This window comes from Paramisgurnus dabryanus, chromosome 16, assembly GCF_030506205.2.
Source record: "Paramisgurnus dabryanus chromosome 16, PD_genome_1.1, whole genome shotgun sequence".
Classification (NCBI taxonomy): domain Eukaryota; kingdom Metazoa; phylum Chordata; class Actinopteri; order Cypriniformes; family Cobitidae; genus Paramisgurnus; species Paramisgurnus dabryanus.
Genome location: NC_133352.1, coordinates 32,877,242 through 32,897,833, shown reverse-complemented (window position 1 = coordinate 32,897,833; position 20,592 = coordinate 32,877,242). Strand labels below are relative to the sequence as shown.

The 20,592-nt window shown below is 37.3% G+C and overlaps 3 protein-coding genes across 6 annotated transcripts in view; 1 reads left to right on the top strand and 2 right to left on the bottom strand.

Moving 5' to 3' along the window:
• stox2b (storkhead box 2b) overlaps nt 1–20,592 on the bottom strand; it is a 93,454-nt gene that overhangs the window by 35,404 nt on the left and 37,458 nt on the right. The window contains exon 1 of one of the 4 annotated variants that reach the window (XM_065275280.2): nt 1,432–1,594. The exons of the other annotated variants lie outside the window; for them this stretch is intronic. The gene's annotated coding sequence lies outside the window, so the exon portion shown is untranslated. Of the gene's footprint in view, nt 1–1,431; nt 1,595–20,592 lie in introns of those variants that run through there. 4 annotated transcript variants of the gene reach the window in all.
• On the top strand, nt 12,463–18,790 carry LOC135762461 (uncharacterized). Its single transcript, XM_065275276.2, has 14 exons — nt 12,463–12,990; nt 13,948–14,046; nt 14,135–14,218; nt 14,343–14,405; nt 14,485–14,625; nt 14,708–15,044; nt 15,166–15,451; nt 16,060–16,293; nt 16,445–16,530; nt 16,686–16,790; nt 17,133–17,326; nt 17,476–17,640; nt 17,873–18,117; nt 18,542–18,790. Exons 1-14 carry the CDS (start codon nt 12,770–12,772, stop codon nt 18,562–18,564), a joined length of 2,283 nt encoding a protein of 760 aa, XP_065131348.1. The 5' UTR covers nt 12,463–12,769; the 3' UTR covers nt 18,565–18,790.
• On the bottom strand, nt 18,979–20,373 carry LOC135752604 (uncharacterized). Its single transcript, XM_065271103.2, has 3 exons — nt 20,116–20,373; nt 19,597–19,857; nt 18,979–19,488 (listed from the first exon to the last, which is right to left on the bottom strand). Exons 1-3 carry the CDS (start codon nt 20,185–20,187, stop codon nt 18,979–18,981), a joined length of 843 nt encoding a protein of 280 aa, XP_065127175.1. The 5' UTR covers nt 20,188–20,373.

Sequence of the window (20,592 nt, the reverse complement as noted above, 5' to 3'; positions counted from 1 at the left end):
CCTGTGATTTTGTCACAGCATTTTTTTGTTGACACATGTAACTTCAATATGCATTTTGAATTTGGACAAATAAAATCAGCAGGCAATATTATATGAAACTCTTATAGGTTTAAAACACAGTTCTGGTTGCTTTTATGGTTTAAAAGGGATAGTTCACCCAAAACTGAAAATTACCCCATGATTTGCTAACCCCTCCATGTATACGATGAGTCATATTAGAAAATGTTCTGGCTGTTGTATGATTTATAATAATGGTACCAAATGGTGCTTCTGATTTGAAACCTGAAAAAGTCATACGCTGGGGAAACACTCTCTCATGAATGTGCGTCGGTTGTTACCGAAAGCTTTAGTTTGTAGTTTAAAATATTGATTTTGTTTTACAAAAGTGCATTGTTTGCTCTATGGAGGCATTTATTACCCTCTGGAGCCATGTGGATTAGTTCTGTGAAGGATGGATGGAGTTTTTGGGCTTCAAATTAGAAGCACCATTTACTACCATTATAAAGCTTACAGCCAGGACATTTTCAAATATAATATGAAAAAATTATCATATAGATCAAGGATGGCTTTGGCGTGAGTAAATCATGGGGTAATATCCCTTTAACACTATATGCTGCTAAGTGATTAGTTTAGACAAGCAAGAGATCTGTCAGAACACCAATTTTAGGTTCTTTAGTCCTGTGTTTCATCTTCAAGACTGATCAAAACATCTAAAAGCTGTCAGATTGCATTTCTCTGCCACGCCACTCAAATTCATGTGGTGGCATGTTTATGCCCCGCAAATCTGCCTGACTTCAATCATGGCAAAACCTCTCCATGAGAACAGTAGATCATCATCCATACACGCACAAATATATAACTAGAAAAATGATTTGGTTTTAGGACTTAAAAGGGAACGAATCGAAACACGACTGCTATTCACGCACCCTCTATAAAGACCGCCATAGCTCCACGACTATGATGAAATCTGAGCTTAAAAGACAGAAATCCACCCTACTGTATTTTTTAACTCGGGCGATGGCTAACAAATAATCCTATTGGCAAGTAAATGTTTTGATAGGAATGATTCGGCCATATTGCCAAAGCTTTCCAGTACTTTCAGCTTTGTCATTTAAATTGTACGCATTGACACACCATTCACTATGGAAGCATTAAACAAACACAAGCGCAACCAAACAGGAAACACTAAAAACACAATGGCTTGTTATTAAGGAACAGACATGTCAAATATTGTAACAACATGACTGCTATATTATTTTCTTTATTCTGTAAAACAACTTTCTCCCCTCTGTACATTTATTCCATGTCTCGTTTTGAAATACGCCACATTATGAAAGTGAAACCCGTCGAGAATGCGTTTTCATTTATTTTAACACCATGTTACCATAGCAGAGGTCAAAAGCACATTTTGAACACACAAAATATTCTTACCAAATCTGTGAGCTGTTGAGTTCAAAGAGCACGGCTTACATGAAGTTGTGTTACCTTCACAGACACAACGTAAAGACAGTGCATCGTTCTGTTCTGTATGTGCCTCGGACGCTTTCTTGCGTGCTACAACTCTCAGGTGACTGCCAGAATGACATCACTATATCGTTTCGTTGTTTGACCCTGGGGATATGACACCTGACTCCGCTGCTGTTGTGGAAATACTAAGGAGAGGTGTGTACGAGCGTGTGCACAGGGTGTACTAGTGCTACTGTCGTAAAAACAGATCATATAAGAACGTGCTTTGATAGGACACTAAACTAAAAGAAAAATCAAGATGGAGTGAAAACACTGTGGTCTTAAAGAAATAAAAAAATTCAGGCTTTTACACAAAAACTCATATAAACTCCATACTTGTTATGAAATGATGTAGCAGAATAAATTTGTCTTTAAACATGAAGTGAAGTGGAAATGAAATTTGTAAAACCTTGCAAAAAATAAGTACAGATCTTTTGTTTAAAGGTGCCATGTGTCTGGGCCCACCAGACAGACAGACCACCAAATTCCTCACGTTGTATCGCAAGTATAGCTAGAGGAAAATGTGAATATGACTTTAAATGCAAAGGGTAAATGCAAATGAGTTTGTATTTTTTATAAAAAACTAAGAAATCAATAGATAGCTTACTCAGTTATCTATGTCAGGATTTCACCAATATGGGGTTTGCAAATTGCTGGGGGTTGATATTTTTTTATTTTAATTAAATGATAAAAAAATGTATTTAATTGAAAATAAAAAATCTAAATAAAATTATATATTTTATTTGGTTAATCTCAATGTGATGTGACCATTACACCACACTATAATATATACGAAAACTGAGACTTCATACAAAATTGACAGATCCATAAAAAATTATATTTTTGAAGTTAAACATGCAAATGTGCTATTAAATGATTATATTATTGACTTAAAAGGGACATATCATGAAAATCTTTTTTTCCATGTTTAAGTGCTATAATTGGGTCCCCAATGCTTTTACCATCCTAGAAAATATGGAAAAGATCAACCCAGTAACTTAGTTTTGGTAAACCATTCTCTGCAAGCATGTGAAAAAATAATTCATTGAAATGTATCTATCCTTGTGATGTCAGAAGGGGATCTTACTATAATAATACCGCCCCTTAATCTGCACTATCCAACCACGGCACTGCCATTTAGTGCAGAGATCAGCTCATTTTTATTTTAAAGGACACACCCAAAAATGGCACATTTTGTTCACACCAACAAGGTGTCAATTTTAACATGATATAATAAATTATCTATATATGATATTTTGAGCTAAAACTTCACATATGTACCCTGGGGACACCAAAGATTTATTTAAGATCTTAAAAAAGTCTTGTGAAATGTCCCCTGCAAAATCGTAGGGTACTTCAATGATTTATGTCAAGGGGGTCCAGCTGACAAAAAAAACCCTGATCTATGTTCATAAAACTATACAAAACAAAATAAAGCAAAAAAATGAGACACTACCCAAGTAAATCTTGCTTTAAAAGTCTGTATAAAAAAACTGAAGCTCAATGCGAATAATAAACAACAACTAGATCAGATTCCGCACATTCACGTCTGACAGAACCGAGGATTTGACTCATGACAGAAATCGTGCACACAAAAGAGCAATCTGTATACACCACATAAACCAGGTCAGAGCATCACCACTTACACACTGTGACAATATCTGTCATTTCTGTCACATGAAATTAAACATCAATGGCCTTAGTTAACAATATGCATTGAAATCGATCCTTTTCTTTCATGAAAATACTGAAGATTCATGTTGAACTAAACATATTGTGTCCATTCAAATGCTAAATATATCATCTGAAGTGATAGAAAGTGAAAAATTATGGTTTATGGTTTTGACACAACTAACAGTTACAACGACTACCAACTTTAATATTTTAACAGGAAAGACAAGAAAGCAGAGAACTACAGCCGTCAAACAATTTCAAAATTTGCACACATCTGGGTGATTCTCACAAAATCCAGATTTAGGTGTCCAGCACCAGATTTTTTAAAAAGCCATTGAGGCCAATTTTTTATCAAATATAATATCAAATATAATCATTACCGCAACATGATATTACATTGAATATATGCATTCACAAACTCATGTTTCGGTAATGAGAACTAAAAAGTTGTCTAGGTACTATGACAAACAAAATTTAAACTTTTATCTGGAGAGAAAAAAATAAGAACTGCTTACCTGGTAGCCATCTTGAGTGTCACAATCAATTATGTCCCTTACAACAACTTTTTTTAAATGTTAGTTCCTTGAGGGCTTAAACAATGATTGAAAATTGTTGTGGAGGATGAGAAAATTTTTCTTGGACACATTTATATTCCTTATTATTATCCACTGAAGCTTTATTTTTTATTAAAAAATATTATTTAATTATACATTTTCTATGTCAAAGAACCAAAATCCAGTCATGGACACGTTGCAGTAATGAAAATGTCCCCCTTAATTGTGAAAAAAACAACAAAATTGGTTTGTATGATGTCATTTGAAATCATGTGCAAAATAGTACATGAAGAGATGTTTGGAACTGTATGCTTCTTGATTTTGATAGCATTTACATTTTTATTTAAATGTTTCATGACACCTCATAAGTCTAATTCGCGAGAATCACCCATCTGCGTCAAGTAGGCCTACATATATTTGTTTCTTTCTTTAGTATCCATTTACTGAAAATATTAAAAATAAAATATAAAATGAAGATTTGTAAATATGTGAGCAGATTAATAATGAATGTCTTTCGTCTGAAGACATTAAAAAAGTTTTTGGATTGTATCATAGCAGCTTTACATTAAACATATAAAAAAATAAAAATATATAACTATATACTAAAAGTGTAAATGACAGTCTGTAGGTATGTGACACATTAAAAGTAGAAAGCGAGAGATGAGTAGAGATGAGACTAAAGTGCAGTGGATGTGTGTGTTTCTCCACAGGGGGCATTGTTGCATCAGACAGCCGTGATGTAGCAGTGGGTTACCGGGTTCGTTGCGTATCCCAGCATGCATTGTTGCATCCTTTATGCTACACTGTATGTGTGGAAGCCAGTGTGTCATGAGAAGATGTGCGTATAAATGTGCTGATATAAATGTAAAACAAAGCTTAATTGCATAATGCAAATATCTCACGCAATCCGCCACCTCATACAGTTGCATGCAGCAGTAATGCAGCCATTATTAACGTGCTTGTTTACCTCAAGAGCTGTCAATGGAAGCACCCAAAAACCGTGGAAACATTCTTACAAAGTGCAGATTTCAACTGCACGCTACATGCAACAAATTATGAAGACCTAAGAGGGCAGATCAGAAAAGTCAGTCGAGCCAACAAATCAGTGCAAACATCTGCACTAAAGGTACTTCAATGAATCATCATCTAAATTAATCAGACATCATATGCATTATGACCTCATAACGCAACACATAGCCAGCAAACCCCAACACAACGCACACCGTGGCCAAATGCACCTCATAATACAGAGGTCGTACATCGTGTCAATTAACGTCATGCTAAAACATTTAAAGCATCAGTCTACCAGCACAAGCTGTGAACTGCGGTGTTCCTTCAGCGAAAAGCAATAAACATGACATACTGCGAAATGAATGCCATCCATTTCAGAGCCCAGAAACCACAAAGAATTTTGGGTACGTTTGAAGTCTAAAGCTTTTACATTGGGATCGCTGGAGGATGCTGCAAAGCCATCCTCAAAACGAGAAGATGACAACCTCGCTGTGCATGTATTCTTGACGCACAATCTGCGATTAATGTCTTGAACCCAGTTTTTCAAAGCAGGCTTGATGAATGAAAAGATTAAAGAAAAGCCTAAGCCTTTAAAAAAGAAAACAAAGCAATTGAAATAAAAAAAACGCACATTAACAGGGTTAAGTCTTTGGACACATTAAGATTAACATGCTCAGTCACTTCTGTAGGAACTGATAGATCCAAATAAGAAGAAATCTGAAGTGATTATAAATGCCAAAAGGTAGATTTTTTTGTTTGTTGGGACCTACGGAGATCTTGACCCAAAAAAAACTTGTGTAGGGGTGCAACGACAAATTGATAATAATCGATGATGTAAATACTTGTCATTGTCGATTAGTTGGTCTGTGACGTCACATGTTCCCAGACAACCGCCGTTTTCAACTACACAACAATAAAACAAAGACAAGCTCACTTATATTAAAGGAAGCACTAAAGTTTTATTTTTGCTTTTCAAATATGAAAAGTTGCGCTTGGCTATATAATCACGCACGTTGCGCTGTATGAAGGAGAAGCACCTGACTTTATAAGCGCACACTTTGTGCTTCATACTGTAAAACACAATGATTGACAGGATGACGACACCTTTAAAGGGGCAATAAGTAGGATTTTAAGTGTTTTATTAATCAATGTCTTTATTCATAAATATGTCCTCGTTGGTGTCAAATGACCTCAGCCAGTGATCTGACTTTTCTTAGTAAGCTTAGAATTTCTTCTCTTTACTTACATTGAACGGGTAAGTCCAAGGAGGCATCCATATCGTTCCGCCGTATTGATAAACTATAATAGCAGAGAGGGACAAAAAGCACTTGCCTACCAACGCGTTTCCACAACGTGTTTTCATTCAGAACACGTGAACCAGCTGCAACGGACAAGGAGATCAGCGATTACATAATGGCTACCGTAGTTGAAACATGCGTTTGGAAAGGGGAGGAGCTAGTAAGCACTGTTCGTTTGAATGCAAAATACAATTCCACCACTAGATGGGGGTAGATCCTACTGATTGCCCCTTTTATATAAGTGAACTTATATTTGTTTTATTGTTGTTGCGTTCTCATAAAAATAGTAATGAACCACAAACTAAGCATCCATTTTAAAGTATAGGGGAAATCCAGCTCTTTGTTTATTGTTGATGTAGCATTTTATTTTAGTAATAATAAGTAAAACCCGAATTGAATAGATTTTTAGCTTTTCAACCATTTAATTGAAAAAATAATCTTCTGATTAATTGATTAAATAATCAAAGTAATCATTAGTTGCAGTCCTAAACAAGTTTTAGGAAGTGTAGGAATGATTCGGATCAGAAAGAATATGGGAAAGAATAATAAACCTCATTCACACAGCACTTTGGTCACAAAAAGTTCTGTAAAATTGGCAGAAAGCCTTCTGTGTGAACACAAACACGTCCCGTAAATGTTTTGGGATCACTCACGTAAAGAGGACCTAGTAACATTGCCGTAACTTTCACGGAAAGGATTCTGTGTTAACAAAAGGCAGAAACAATGTCGTAAGGGGCGTGCCGTAGGGTTGCGTGTCATCGCAACAAAAAGTTATCGTTCAGCTCTTTGAAACAAGGATTTAAACACAGATAATACGCACACCTGTGGAAAAACTACCAAGTGCAGAACTTTAAACACGTCATGTGTCTTTACGGGATCTTTACGGTATGTGTGTAAATGCACGCACAGATTCCTGAAAATCATTGGCAGTGTGAATTAAACAAAAATCAAACGATCCCGGACACATTTTACGAGTATTTTCCGTAATCTCTGTGTGAAAAGGGCTATACAAAGTTACACCTTTTTCTGTACGCAACTACGGCTTTTGACAATGTTGATTTCTGCCCTCTGTTAAATAGACGCCATAGTATTAGATTATCAAAACAAGCTGTTGAGCAGTTTTCCAACTACCCTTCCACTTGAACTCAATGCTGCAAAAGAGCTCCAATACATCTGTTTTGACAATTTCTACCAGTGTTCCCCGATCAATAACATATGTGATCGTTTTACATAACGATAAAATGACATATTGTGTACTATAAATGTTTTTCAGCAGTTATTTTCTGGTCAAAATAATTCAGTCTGTCAAAAACAAACATTTTGCTGTTTTACTTGATAATCAACTTAGCATTAAACCTATTTTGTTTTCACTATTCATATGATGAAGTTTAAAATGACCATTACTAGACGTGTGAAGGCATTCACATTGATGTCACTAATACTGCAAGAGAGTAAGAGAGAGAGAGGCAGACAGCAAACAGAGACTCATGAGAACTTTACCACATCTCCAGAATTCAAATAAATCACGCACAATGAAAACATGGTGTGCGCTTAAGTGTGTATGTGTGTGCGTCTGTATAGCAGTTCCAAGTGGCCTGCCAATGCTTTAGCTTTCCCATCCAATCACTGCGTTCCGATTCACGACGTCCAAAGGGGCTCTGCAAGAATCTGGAAGGGAATAATCGAGCACCAGGAAACAAATGCAAAGCATTCAAAAATAACAATCGGACGCAAACACACTCCAACGATCAAAACAGCTTGTGGTAAATAAGTGTCTCAAAGGCCACATTGATGGAGACACAGTGGACCATTTCTCCAACGAACGCACAATAATTCACTATAACAGTTTCATAATATCTGACATGTGATGAGTCAGTAATGAAACACATATGAGGAAAGATGTCCAACTGTACCAAGAAATATGTAGTTCATCACATCATGTCATTTATATGTTGTGTTTGTTATATGTGCAAAAGGCCTGAAAAGAGCAAGAGAGGCTGATAAGCTAATTGATCAAATACATTCACATGGTTTACTGATTGATCTAATCCTGTCTTATCTAAATAACAACCAGCAATTACTCGCTAGATGTGCTTGACAAGCTGCTATGTGTTTTTTTAGAGATATAATTTCATATTTGCCAATTGAGATCCTAATGCAGTCAGATCTAGGGTGACCATACGTGCCATTCTTCCCGGACGCATCCCGTCCAGGATTTTGTGTTCGTCTTCCGGAAGTCGTATTTGTCGACCGCATACGTCATAGAGGATTATTATTATTACAGAACGCAACCGTTACATTTTAAGGTAAGAATGAAACTACCATTGTATATCTTATGTTTTTAACTGAATGGCGTATGCGGTCAACAAATACGACTTCTGGAAGACGCATCGAAATCCTGGACGGGATGCGTCCGGGAAAAATGGCACGTATGGTCACCCTAGTCAGATCAGTAATAAAATGACTGTATACAACATGTCAGAGTGGAGATTTAAGGATATTTTTTAAGTATCAGATATGGGCAGTAAGCTAATTTAAGAGAAACTGTTAACAAAGCAATTGTGACCATAAAAAAGAACCACAGGGGAAATAATTTGACTCCATCTATCCTACAACAAGTCTGTGATTTTGCCATTATTTAGGTGAATCCTGCTAAAATACCCCTTACTGTGCGTTCACACCAGACGTGAATGAAGCGAATAATCACGGTAATCACGCATAGTTGGACACTTCATTCGCTTCATTTGCGCATGAAATTCAGACGTAAATTTGCTCAATTTAGCTAGCTTCTAGCTAGCTAGCTAGTCTCAATATGTATATATATATATATTGCTCAATTTGAGTAAAGATAGTTTTTTACAACTTACCAGATTGTCTGACCTCCTGACTGACCTACTTCCAAGCAAGATCCTTTTAATTCCCGTTTTTATAAAAGTACGAAGATGTGTTGAGTCCTCCATTGTTGTTTTGTATTTCGGTACATAATGACATCACTACTAGAGCAAGCTACTAATTAGTTAATGTGGCGCTGATAAGTTCACATTTTTCGTTTTGCATGTTACGTGTGTCAAATGCATGAAAGTCCTGCTGAAAAACCAGCATACCAGCAAGACCAGAATATGTTGTGTTTTGGTGCTGGTTTGCTGGTGACCACCAGCTAAACCAGCACCAAACCAGCATGGACCAGCATGTAAATTATGCTGGTCTATGCAGTTTTTTATGCAGGGATGCTCAATTTGCGCCACATCATTTGCGCCGCCTGATGCCGCGCTTAACGCTTCATTTGCGTCTGGTGTGAACGACCTGGAGTCGACATGGAGTGTCAGCATTTCTCCTGCAAATTTAAGAAAGTGTTATCATGCGTTCGGATATATGACACACTTGTTGGGATTAAAAACGAGTAGTGGTTTGAATCACATTAAAGTTTCCATTTTAGGCCAAATGACCAAATGATCTTTAATTTTACTGTACTATAATTTTTCATTGAACACTTTAAATATACAAATTAATTACACATTTAAGAGCATACTGTCCTGAACACACACCAACATTATTCTCGTAATAAGTCTGGGAACGCCTCCAAAAAGCCTCTGATGCTATAATTTTGTGTTGACTGATAGCCAGAAAAGATAATGGTAAATCTCTTCCAACTCACCCATGACAAAAAAAGTCCTTAAAATTGTTCTTGAACTTTTCTTGTCTGGGAATACGCTTAACTGGAGACACTAAAAATATGATTGGTCTGTGGGAGCCAGTCAAAACAATCGCAAAGAAAATCTAAATCCATACAAATCGTTCCAACCACAGCTGTAAGTTGTCAACCTTGTCCACTGATCCTATTAGGTTCCTATTTGTATGGATACAGCATAACATGGATTTCCTACAGACCTGCATGGATACACACGGATATGTGTGGCAGGAAGTGCAGAGGTATAGAAAAGCACTCAAAGCATGCATTGTTTATCTCTAAACAATGAATACGACAGTTACAACATTTACTCGATGTTGCAGAGTTTTTACCTTTATGCCTCTAACATCAACACCTCGCTAAGAGAAGGCATACGGTTAATACAATCCGCAAGGTTACTTATCCACCACCCTAAAAATATCTCTAAAGCACTATTCGGACGGGATTAGTTTTCCAAACAACGTTTGAGTTTCAACGTTTCCCCCAGGACGTCTGTGATTTTATGTACCGATTCGGACGGGATTAAAATGATGCAGGCTATTCCAGAGATGGGAGTGTCTGTTTCTTCATTTGGGCGTTGCAGTAGCACGTGCTCTGGGTACGCGTGTTTGTAAATGTTTAATATTTTGCTTTAAATGTAAAATTATGACAGAACATGTAATTTATTAATTTAATTTTAACAAATCAAAATAAAATATACAAATCCTACTAAACTAACGTTAGCCTACGTGTTTTATATAACTGTCTGCTTATAATAAACCCAAAGAAATGAAGAAATAATGATTAATAACAATTTATTATCTTTAATAATTAACATTAACATTCCGGAGTTTAACAACTTTGAACGGAGTTTCTTATAACGTTAATGATATTACAGTGGCCAGTCTTAACAGTGTTTGATATTCAGCTCTTCTTGATTTAATTATTTTATTTTGCCGAATGCGTAAAAACATCCATATCTGAATGAAAGGGACTCAGGAAATACAATATACGCGCATTAGTAAGACCTTACGGCAGATCACGGTGGCCAAAACACTAAATGAACCGCGTTTTCAAAAGATATTGCGGGCAAACACAGACATTTGCATCCGGACGGGATTAAATTTCTCAGAGGACCTCTGAGTTCGGCGAAAAACAGTAGGTAAATTGCTCTGGAATTCTTACGGAGGTCGTCAGAGAAAAACACAGACATGGCCGATTCGGACGGGACTAAAAACACAGAGGACCTCTGAGAAGCACCATTTTCTCAGAGGTCCCCCTGTAAAACTAATCCCGTCCGAATAGGGCTTAAGCCATGTGAGGAATTTGCCGTCATTTATTTTTCTGCAAGTTTTAACGATATTGGCCTGAAAGGTTTCAGTGTTTGTTTCAAGAACTATGTTAGATAATGACATCAAATCATAACAGTTTATTGTTATTTCTTTCCAGCAGATGAAATGAAATACAGCCTCGGCGGAGAATGCGAAAGAGTGCAAAACCTGAAGAGGTCACCCAAAAAATGAAAACTGTGTGAGGAACGACCTGAAACTTACTTAACACAAATAAGATTTGACGGGTACGTCAAAGTGCAAAATTTTCAGAGATTAACAGCATAAATTTCAGTATGTTCCTCACATAAAGCTATCATAGGGCTTTAGATGTTTTGGAAAATAATGCACAAGTCAAATTCAAGATGTTTCTTGGATTCCTCAAGTTTACAAAAATCGTTGACAACCAATAAACTAAAAGAAAGAAAGAAAGAAAAGAAAGAAAGAAAGAAAGTTCACCTCCTGACAAAAACCATTAGTACTGTTGGGGTGTGTGTGCACGTTCATTGTCCAGACAATTAGTCTTGAACGCTTTCTAAATACTACTGACTACAGTCACCACCATCCCGTTCAATGAAAATGTACAGTGTTTTAAGGAACGGTACAGTACAATCAACTTTTGTTGAGATTAACTAAGATTATAAATGTAGCTGGAGCAGTTCATGCATTTTTACAAACTTAACAACAAAAGTCCTGCTAGCTAATGAAGCAGAAATAAACCTTGTTTCACATCCCCACACACAGAATCTCAAGCCAATGTATTGTGCTCCCAATGCCACCCAAGCTTTCACAATGGCCACATCATTTAACCTCTGACCCCCACTGTTGCTAGGCAACATGCTTGCATTCAAAGTTCGATAGGAAATGTCAGTGTACATCTTTACATCGTCACCCAAATTAACCATGATTCACCCACCACTGATGGCACTAGGTGAGGATGGCAAAAATATTTTTGGGGAACAACAAGTGCTGTATCTGACCTGAGGCCAGAAAAGGGCTAGGGTGCTACACTCTTATTGTAACTCCGATTGGGAGAGCAAGAACGTCAACTAGACTTTGCTGGTGAGACTCTTGGACACTTGTCGCCCACTGAATCTTTTTGTAGCCTGAAGGAGAGCAGTGTTGATAAGGTAGATCTGGCATGAATATAATATAACTTTTTTATATTTTAATTTAAGTAGACAAGTCTTGAGTTCAGGTCTGGGCTCTGTATGCAGTGATTTGGTTTAATGCAGGTTGTCCCATTCCTGGCCCCTTTTCTGCAAAGTTTAGCTCCAACCCTTATCAAATCCTTCAGTCTTTGATCAGATTTTTCAGGTTTGTTTGATTAAGGTTGGAGCTTAACTTTGCAGGACAGTGGCCCTCCAGGACCAGGAATGCACTTCTCTGGTTTAATGACATCCAACAGAAAACCTTAATTAAAGGCAGGGTAGGCAGCTCTGGTCTAAAAATCTTTTTTCCACATTTGTTTAAACTGTCTTTATATACTAATACATAATTAAAATGTAAGTACTCTGAAAAATAGAGTATAAAAGTCGAGTGTCTGTACAACTCTCACAATTGTTTGAAACACGGCTAATTATTTCCATTCGGGACGAATAAAATGATTTGCTTGGGCAACTGTCACTCTGTATCGCAACCGTTGCTACCACCCCCGCTGTTACAGGATCTGCCCACATGCGCGCGCACGTTTGATTTGAGGATTGCAGAGGCACGGAACCTAGAAAGAGTATGGCAGAGAAACTCACAGCACCTGCATTTGCAGTGAACGAAAGCAAACATGGCAAAAAAAGGAAGACCGTACAAGAAAAGGCAATAAACAAAAAGTATTTGGATAAACAAAGAAACCAAACAAGAGTCAACATCGGCGTGGCTTTCCAGCGATGGCGAGAACTGCGTGATCTCAAGGGGCTGAAAAGTGACGCAATGATGGCTTTATTTCTGCTGGACAGGTAATCTAGCTTTTTCATTTTGATTGTCAATTTTTGTGTTTATGTTTTCATGAAGCATGTATCACTAGCACACGTAAGTTAGCTGCCTAATATAGCTAACATAACATTACTTAGTAGAACTACGCTGTCGTAGCTAAAACCGAGTTACTTTGGTATCCACTGTGTTACCGCGAGACGGTAAATAATCAATAGGCCTAAATGTTAGCTAAAGTTGAGAGCTGTCTTATTGAATTTCTCAAAATGTAACTTTTGAAATCAAAATGCTTGTGTAACCGCTAGTATACAGCGCCGAGCCGAGTAGCTGTTTTAGACCTAACTTTATCCTCTGTCTAAACTTTACGATGTTCACCCTGAAAGTTTTTTCGACTGTGGTTTGTTGTTAAGTTTACTTATTCTTGTATCTGTGTGTGTCGTACACACTGTGTTGTGTACGCGCGCGCGTGTGTTTTTATGCGTGTTTATATGTACGTGCATGCATGCGCGCGTGTGTTTGTATGCGTGTGTGTGTGTGTTTGTATGCGTGTGTGTGTGTGTGTGTGTGTTTGTATGCGCGTGTGTGTGTTTGTATGCGCGTGTGTGTGTTTGTATGCGCGTGTTTGTGTTTGTATGCGCGTGTGTGTGTTTGTATGCGCGTGTGTGTGTTTGTATGCGTGTGTGTGTGTGTATGTGTGTGTTTGTGTGCGTGTGTGTGTGTGTGTGTTTGTATGCGTGTGTGTGTGTTTGTATGCGTGTGTGTGTGTTTGTATGCGTGTGTGTGTGTTTGTATGCGTGTGTGTTTGTATGCGTGTGTGTGTGTGTTTGTGTTTGTATGCGTGTGTGTGTGTGTGTGTGTGTGTGTGTGTGTTTGTGTGCAATGCAGTTGTGAAAAGGGTTTTGTTTGAGTGTATGTTTATCTGTAAACAAGATATTTAAAATATGTGGTGATGGTGTTATGTTGATTGTATTGTTTTTTTTAAGTTATGAGAAAGAGATATCAACGTCCACACCATCAAAAAGTGGATTTAAAAGGCCACCACCCCCTGTTTCCTCTATTGTTGCGGAGTCTCTTTCTGACAGGTAAGACTTGTATGTTGTGTCGTTCATTGAACGAGTGACAGTTTTTACAACAATCCACGTTTATCTGTTTTTATTGTCATTTTTGCAGAGATGATGACTTCTCAGTAGCTGGAGTTGAAGAGTTGGATAGTAGCAGCGTACAGGATAAAAATATTCAGCAGTTGGATGCAAGGTATTGAGTAGTGAGACATTTTTATACATTTTTTATCAAACTTCACTCTACAGTCATTGTCTCCATTATTACTTCAACCACCTGTGGTGATGTAACGTAACATCATCTATTTATCTTTATTTAGTATGTCATCACTGGATTTGGATGTCATCAGTGAAGATGAATTTAACAACATTGAAAACTCGACGTAAGTTGATGTGTTGACTGAAAAGATGTTTTAAATTAAATTGTTAGATTGAATATACTTTTCAAATTTGACTACGTAGTATCGACTGGGAAGATAACACCTGGTGTCCTGATATGGAGACAGAGTCTGTGTCATCACTTGAAGAAGAAGAAACAAAGGAAATAGATACAGACTATGATGACAGTGATGATGAAGACTATATGCCACGTATTTGTGTGCGGTAGGTACAATACTGTATGATTATTATATTGAAGATGTATATATTTTTGCTAGATGTTTTTGAAATGTTTGTGTTACAACAGGACTGGCGGTGCTCTGAAGAGTCATATTTGTCTGGATGCACTTCCAACAATTAGTATGGAGGACACTGTGCATGATACTGAAGACAACTCCCAAGACCCTACTATTGCAGACATGCATCCAATCCCAGAGACTGCTAAAGTCCTGGTTGAGGATGATATCATTGGCCAGCCAGCATCTATAACATACCACAGTTGTCTGAAGCTGCTTGCAGAATATCTTGTTCTACCTGTGAACATATGTACTGCTAAGGACACAAACACAAATGTAGAGTGTGGGGCACATAAACCATTTGAGGTCAACATCCATTCCAGGGGTACAGCTGCAATTGTGGAATGGGTGAGTCTGAACTTGCGTTATTGTTTTGATAACAAGTTTTGAATATTTTTGAATGTTTTAGATGTGTTATATAAGCTAAATCTATTTTTAAACTTTCTTTTTCCAAATATGTCCTCTTCAGATATGTTGTAACGGTCACACTGTTTGGAAATGGTCTTCACAGCCCTTTTTTAAATATGCAATGCTTGCTGGGGACTTTATGTTGGCCTGTAACATACTGCTGTCTGGCAACAACTATGCCAAGATTTCCCTTCTCTTTAAATTCATGAATATGGGGATGGTGGAGAGGTCGTCTTTTTTTCGAGTACAAGACTCCTACTGTGTGGACACCATAAAGGAGTTCTGGAATGAGAAGAGAGCTGAAATCATTGCCCAGCTACAGTCTAAAGGGCCTATTGTCGCCCTAGGTGAGTTTACATACACACACAAATAAACAGTATATGTGCTAAATAAGAATATAGACTGTTTCACAAGATGGTTGTTGATCCACCATGCAATAACAAGAGGCAAGGTGTGAATGGTAGTGCAACCTCGTAGAAAGAGGTCCAGATTGCTATGTAACCCCTTTTCACATCTTGCCTCATGTGACTGTATTGACTCAAAGGGTGGCAGTGTGGGTCAACGACCATCAGCACCACTCTCAAGGTGACAACCCTACACATAGTTACGTGTAACTACACATCACTTGGTAAAATGGAGCCAGACAAGTTGATGTAAAAAAATTGTGTTGTTTGCTTTAAAACATATATATATATATATATATATATATATATATATATATATATATATATATATATATATATATATATATATATATATATATATATATATATATATATATATATATATATATATATATATATATATATATATATGAATAAAAGATATGGGCCTTTCTTATACAGAGCTAACCTCATCTACGGTTGCCCAGTGCTTTTTTGCAGTTGTATATGTATAAAATGAGCATGTCATTGTTGAACAGTATAGTTAGCTCCTTTGCTTTCTCTTATAAAAGGTGATGCTCGGATGGACAGTCCTGGATTCTGTGCACAGTATTGCACATACACAACCATGGAAAATGATTCCAAGCACATAATCTACATGGTCAATATCGACAAGAGGGAGACACAGAGGAACTCCGTTATCATGGAGAAGGAGGGCTTTCAGCGGACCTTTGAGACACTCCGTCAAGAAATAAACTTGACAGAAATTTGTACTGATGCTCATTCCCAAATATCAGCCCTCTTCAGTAAGTATCTTTACTGTAGTCTTTATGTTTTGGTGAAACTATCAAGATCTCTACAGTCATTACAGACAAAAAACACACCGCTATGATTATGACATGATATTGTTTTGTGTTTTTTTTAAGTAAGCATTAAATTTCTGCTTTTGTCCTCCAGACAAAGGAAAATACAAAGACAGCGGAGTCCACCACACACTGGACGTCTGGCATGGGTCCAAAAACTTGTGCAAAAAAATTCATGCCGTAAGTATAAGAAATCTCCATCAGTGATCACAAAAAAACCTTGCATACCAGCACCCTCCCATGCTTTTTTATTTTTTAATAATCTACATCAATTATGCTGACATAATCATAGTTTACATATTGTTTACATATAAAAAAATTGTTTATGCATCCAGGCAGGGCAGCAAAAGGGGTGTGCCATTCTCCAGATTTGGAATAAAGACATTTGCAACCACTTTTGGTACTGCTGTAAGACTGCAGATACCTATGAAGAGTTCATTGTAAGTATTGTATTTTTTGTTGCTTTATTCAGTTTCAATATTTTGATTTTTTTTTATTGTTCATTATATATAATCAACTAACTTATGTCATCACTCATTTTAGTTTATAGGGTTAAAAATGCAATAACTCATATACTGGGTATTTGATCTACACATTTTGTAACATACATTATGTATATTTGTTATTAGTTATGGCATTCAATCACATATATAATGCTTTAGTCAAAATATCACTTTTAAAAACTAAAAATTCTGTGTTTTCATTTTTGTCTGTGCAAAATCTAGTTGTGACTTGTTTCTGCACTTAGAATTTAAATTCAGTTTGTAAATGTTTTTCCACAGGACATGTGGGTGGGACTCCTTCACCATGTCACAGGAGAACACACATGGGCCCTTGGTGAGTGTCAACATGGCCCCTTGCTTGACAGCAGGGAGAAGGATTGGATTGAGAGTGGTTCAGTGGCACATGAGAGGCTGGCCGAAATTATTCTGGATGAACGCTGGCTGAAGATTGTCCCCAAGTATCTGCGTTTCAGGTACATAAGCTGCTACTTATATAATTATATATTGTAAATAGTCTAATAAACTGTGTCAAAGACATGTACCGTTATTGGCGTTGATATTACATGACCAACATTACCAGAAAGAAAATATCTTGAATGTTTTATATCTAATGTGCAATCAGGTCGACTGCAGATTTGGAGTCATTTCACAACCATGTTCTCATGTATGCCAGCAAGCGCTTCAGCTTTTCCCCGCCAGTGTACGCTGCTCGGACCATGCTGGCTGGCCTAGATTACAACCACCATGTCCATAGACCAGCCATGAGAAAAGCTGATGGCACAATTCTGTAAGTGTTACTGGTAGTACTCCTATGCATTTTATTCTATATATGTCTAAGTGATGACTCAAAAAAGATTTACTAGTGTAAAACATATAGATATTATTTTTGTTCACACCACAAATGTAATTGGTGTTGATTTATTATCAAAATTGCATGTTCTGTGCAAATGCTGTATAAAAGAATGATGTATGGTATTGTAAACTTTTCACTAAGCTGATACACCTTTCTATATTGTCAGGTACAGCAAGCTGTACAACAAGAAGTCCAGGAAGTGGAGATTGTATTCAGTAAAGGTGAAGAAGGACTACAGCTACGTTGCAGACCTACAGCGTGCCATCCTCCTTCGACGGCTATCAGCTAATAAGGGGATGGCTAGAAGCAGAACCAGGAGACCTGATGATCCCCGTCAACATGGCGTTCTGTCTGGTGCACCTGCCCCATCAACACAGGAGCTGTTGCAAATTCAAGTCAGCAGAGGGTCAGGTGAGTTGTTTAAATACTGGTACCTATAGTAGTACCAGCTATTTTATGAGTTATATGGATTTGTTGAAAATACTTCAAATGAGGATTTAAATTTCAACATTACATATAACACAGTTTTCACTGCAACTTATCAAACTCAGAAACTGTTATTTGAATCGAAGTTGTTATATAATTCATGATACAATCACAATTTCACATGGCTGCCTTTTTCATCCAATACAAATGTAGTAGTACATATGATTTCAGCAAACGAATGAAAGAAAAATGTGTCTAATAATGGCCATTTCTGGCCGAGATAAACACACACTCAAAACTCTACTTCCATAATAGATGAGATATATATTGTTATAATTTTAATCAGTAATGTTTGTTTATGAAATCTGGTAATCATGTCAGTGAGATAATTGTTATATTCTTTTTATAGGTCAATTGTTGCCAAAACAATAAATCATCTTCATAGTTGATGTGATGCTACGTCCGAAGTCTGGCCCGTCAACCGTTCAAGACACCTCTGGAGACACCATGTCTTTATTTATGTATAGTGTTATTTTGATTGTTTTTTATATCTGTAGAGGTTATAGTTTTAGTAATATAAAAATAAACAAGTGACATACTACATTTGGTTGTCGTTATTTTAGAAATAATACATAAATAGTTTAGAAATCTAATGTGGTTTCTGATGCAAGTGTAAAGAAAAGTCATTTATCATTTTCAGTCAAATTATTTATTGTAAAAAACAAAATGTTGTACAGAACACCAAAAAAAAATATATTTACATATTGTAGACTGTAAAACACAAAAACTATGTACATGTATTCATTCACACAGTGGATAGAATGTTCTTGAAAGCACTCATTACACTTACACTCTACTAGGGATAAAACCTCTGTACTGTTGCAGTGGATCAGGATAACGGTCGCGTATCTTCCAGACACAGCAACTTGGAATCACGACTCTGTGACCCTGTCCTAGTGCTCCATACTGCCACACTACAAATTGCCTGTATGCTGCATGACGGAACTGTCTATTACTCTGTCCTGGTTCAGGATTATCAGTCAATGCACGAATGTCATTCCAGATGCGTCTAGCTAAGCGCAGAACACCCTCCTCCAAAATGTAGGCTTCCATGTGTGGTAGTATGGAAATGCAATAATCAGGATGTTGTCCACAGCACTTTTGTTCCACGAATGTAGGCATTTCTCTGCACCGCTGGCAGACACACCAAGCGGGTTGCCCTGAGACAAGAGGACCTGGTGGAGGAGCATTTTCTGAAATCCTATCCAGAACATCAAACATAAGACTTGGGTCACGTGTCAGGCAGAGCTCCAGGACTTGATGAGATTGTTCCAGGCTCAGTCCTCGAATTCTGGCCTGCAATGGAATATATAATAACAAATTAGATCACAAATTGTAAATATTGGTGTAATTGGACCTAACTTTTGTGAACATGATTCAATTTTTTTTTATATGGCTTTATACCTGTTCACATGCCCTTGTTTGAGCTTGAAGATTTAAAACTCGACTCAGGTCCTCTTGTCCAAGACTAAGTGCTCCTTGCCCTGCACTTCGACCACCCCGTCCTCGCCCTCTACTTCCTCGGACCCTGGTTGCTCGCCCTCTTGCACGACTTCCTCTACTTCGCCCTCGACCACGGACCTGTCCTCGAGCCGACGATACGGTACTTGTGCCCGGAGTGTAGTCCTCATCAGAGTCAACAGCAATGCTTTCATCGTGGAAACTCTTACATGCCACACACCGTATATGTTATGAATCTTACACGAAATTCACATTCATCACCGTGTAAATTATGGTAATGTAAAAACGTGTATCAATGCAACCTGTTTTAGCAAACATAACTAACGTTAGCTCGTTCGTTACCGAATCAAACCAAATAAATGTTAAACTTTACCAGTATCGATATGATAGCTTGATAGTGAGTACTGAAAGCCATCGTTTTTGTTTATATTCAAAAAGTGATAAAGTTAGGTTTATTATTACATGTGATTCTGACATGATGTCACCAGATGCACCGCGCTCCATCTTCTCCGCTTGTCTCAGGTAAATATGCATCTTCCAGAGCGGTCAGTGTCGCGCGTTCATGTGTTTTGGGGGCGTGGCTTTGGAAGAAGCCCAGAAGGGAGGGGGTGGATTGAATGGAAAAATGAGCTGTGTTTAGAACAGTCGTGAGAGGTGTACAGACACTCGATTTTTATACTCTCTTTTTCAGAGTGCTTACATTTTACTTATGTATTGGTATATAAAGTCAGTTTAAACAAATTTGGAATTTATGTTTTTTAGACCAGAGCTGCCTACCCTGCCTTTAACCGATCAAAATACCAGATGCAGTTTAACCTGTTATGTAATGACTGCCTTAAGGGTCTGAACAAGCCTCATAAACTATAAACTAGTCAACACAGCTTTACACAGACAGAAAAACAATTATGAATCATAACTTTTAAAATCTAGTAAGATAAT

Coding starts and splice junctions, on each gene's coding strand:
- LOC135752604 (XM_065271103.2), bottom strand. CDS start 20,187: ATGCATATTTACCTGAGACAAGCGGAGAAGATGGAGCGCGGTGCATCT. Junction 19,858..20,115: donor ACATCATGTCAGAATCACAT/GTAATAATAAAC, acceptor GTGGCATGTAAG/AGTTTCCACGATGAAAGCAT. Junction 19,489..19,596: donor AAACAAGGGCATGTGAACAG/GTATAAAGCCAT, acceptor ATTCCATTGCAG/GCCAGAATTCGAGGACTGAG.
- LOC135762461 (XM_065275276.2), top strand. CDS start 12,770: ATGGCAGAGAAACTCACAGCACCTGCATTTGCAGTGAACGAAAGCAAA. Junction 15,045..15,165: donor CAGCTGCAATTGTGGAATGG/GTGAGTCTGAAC, acceptor TGTCCTCTTCAG/ATATGTTGTAACGGTCACAC. Junction 16,791..17,132: donor ATACCTATGAAGAGTTCATT/GTAAGTATTGTA, acceptor GTTTTTCCACAG/GACATGTGGGTGGGACTCCT.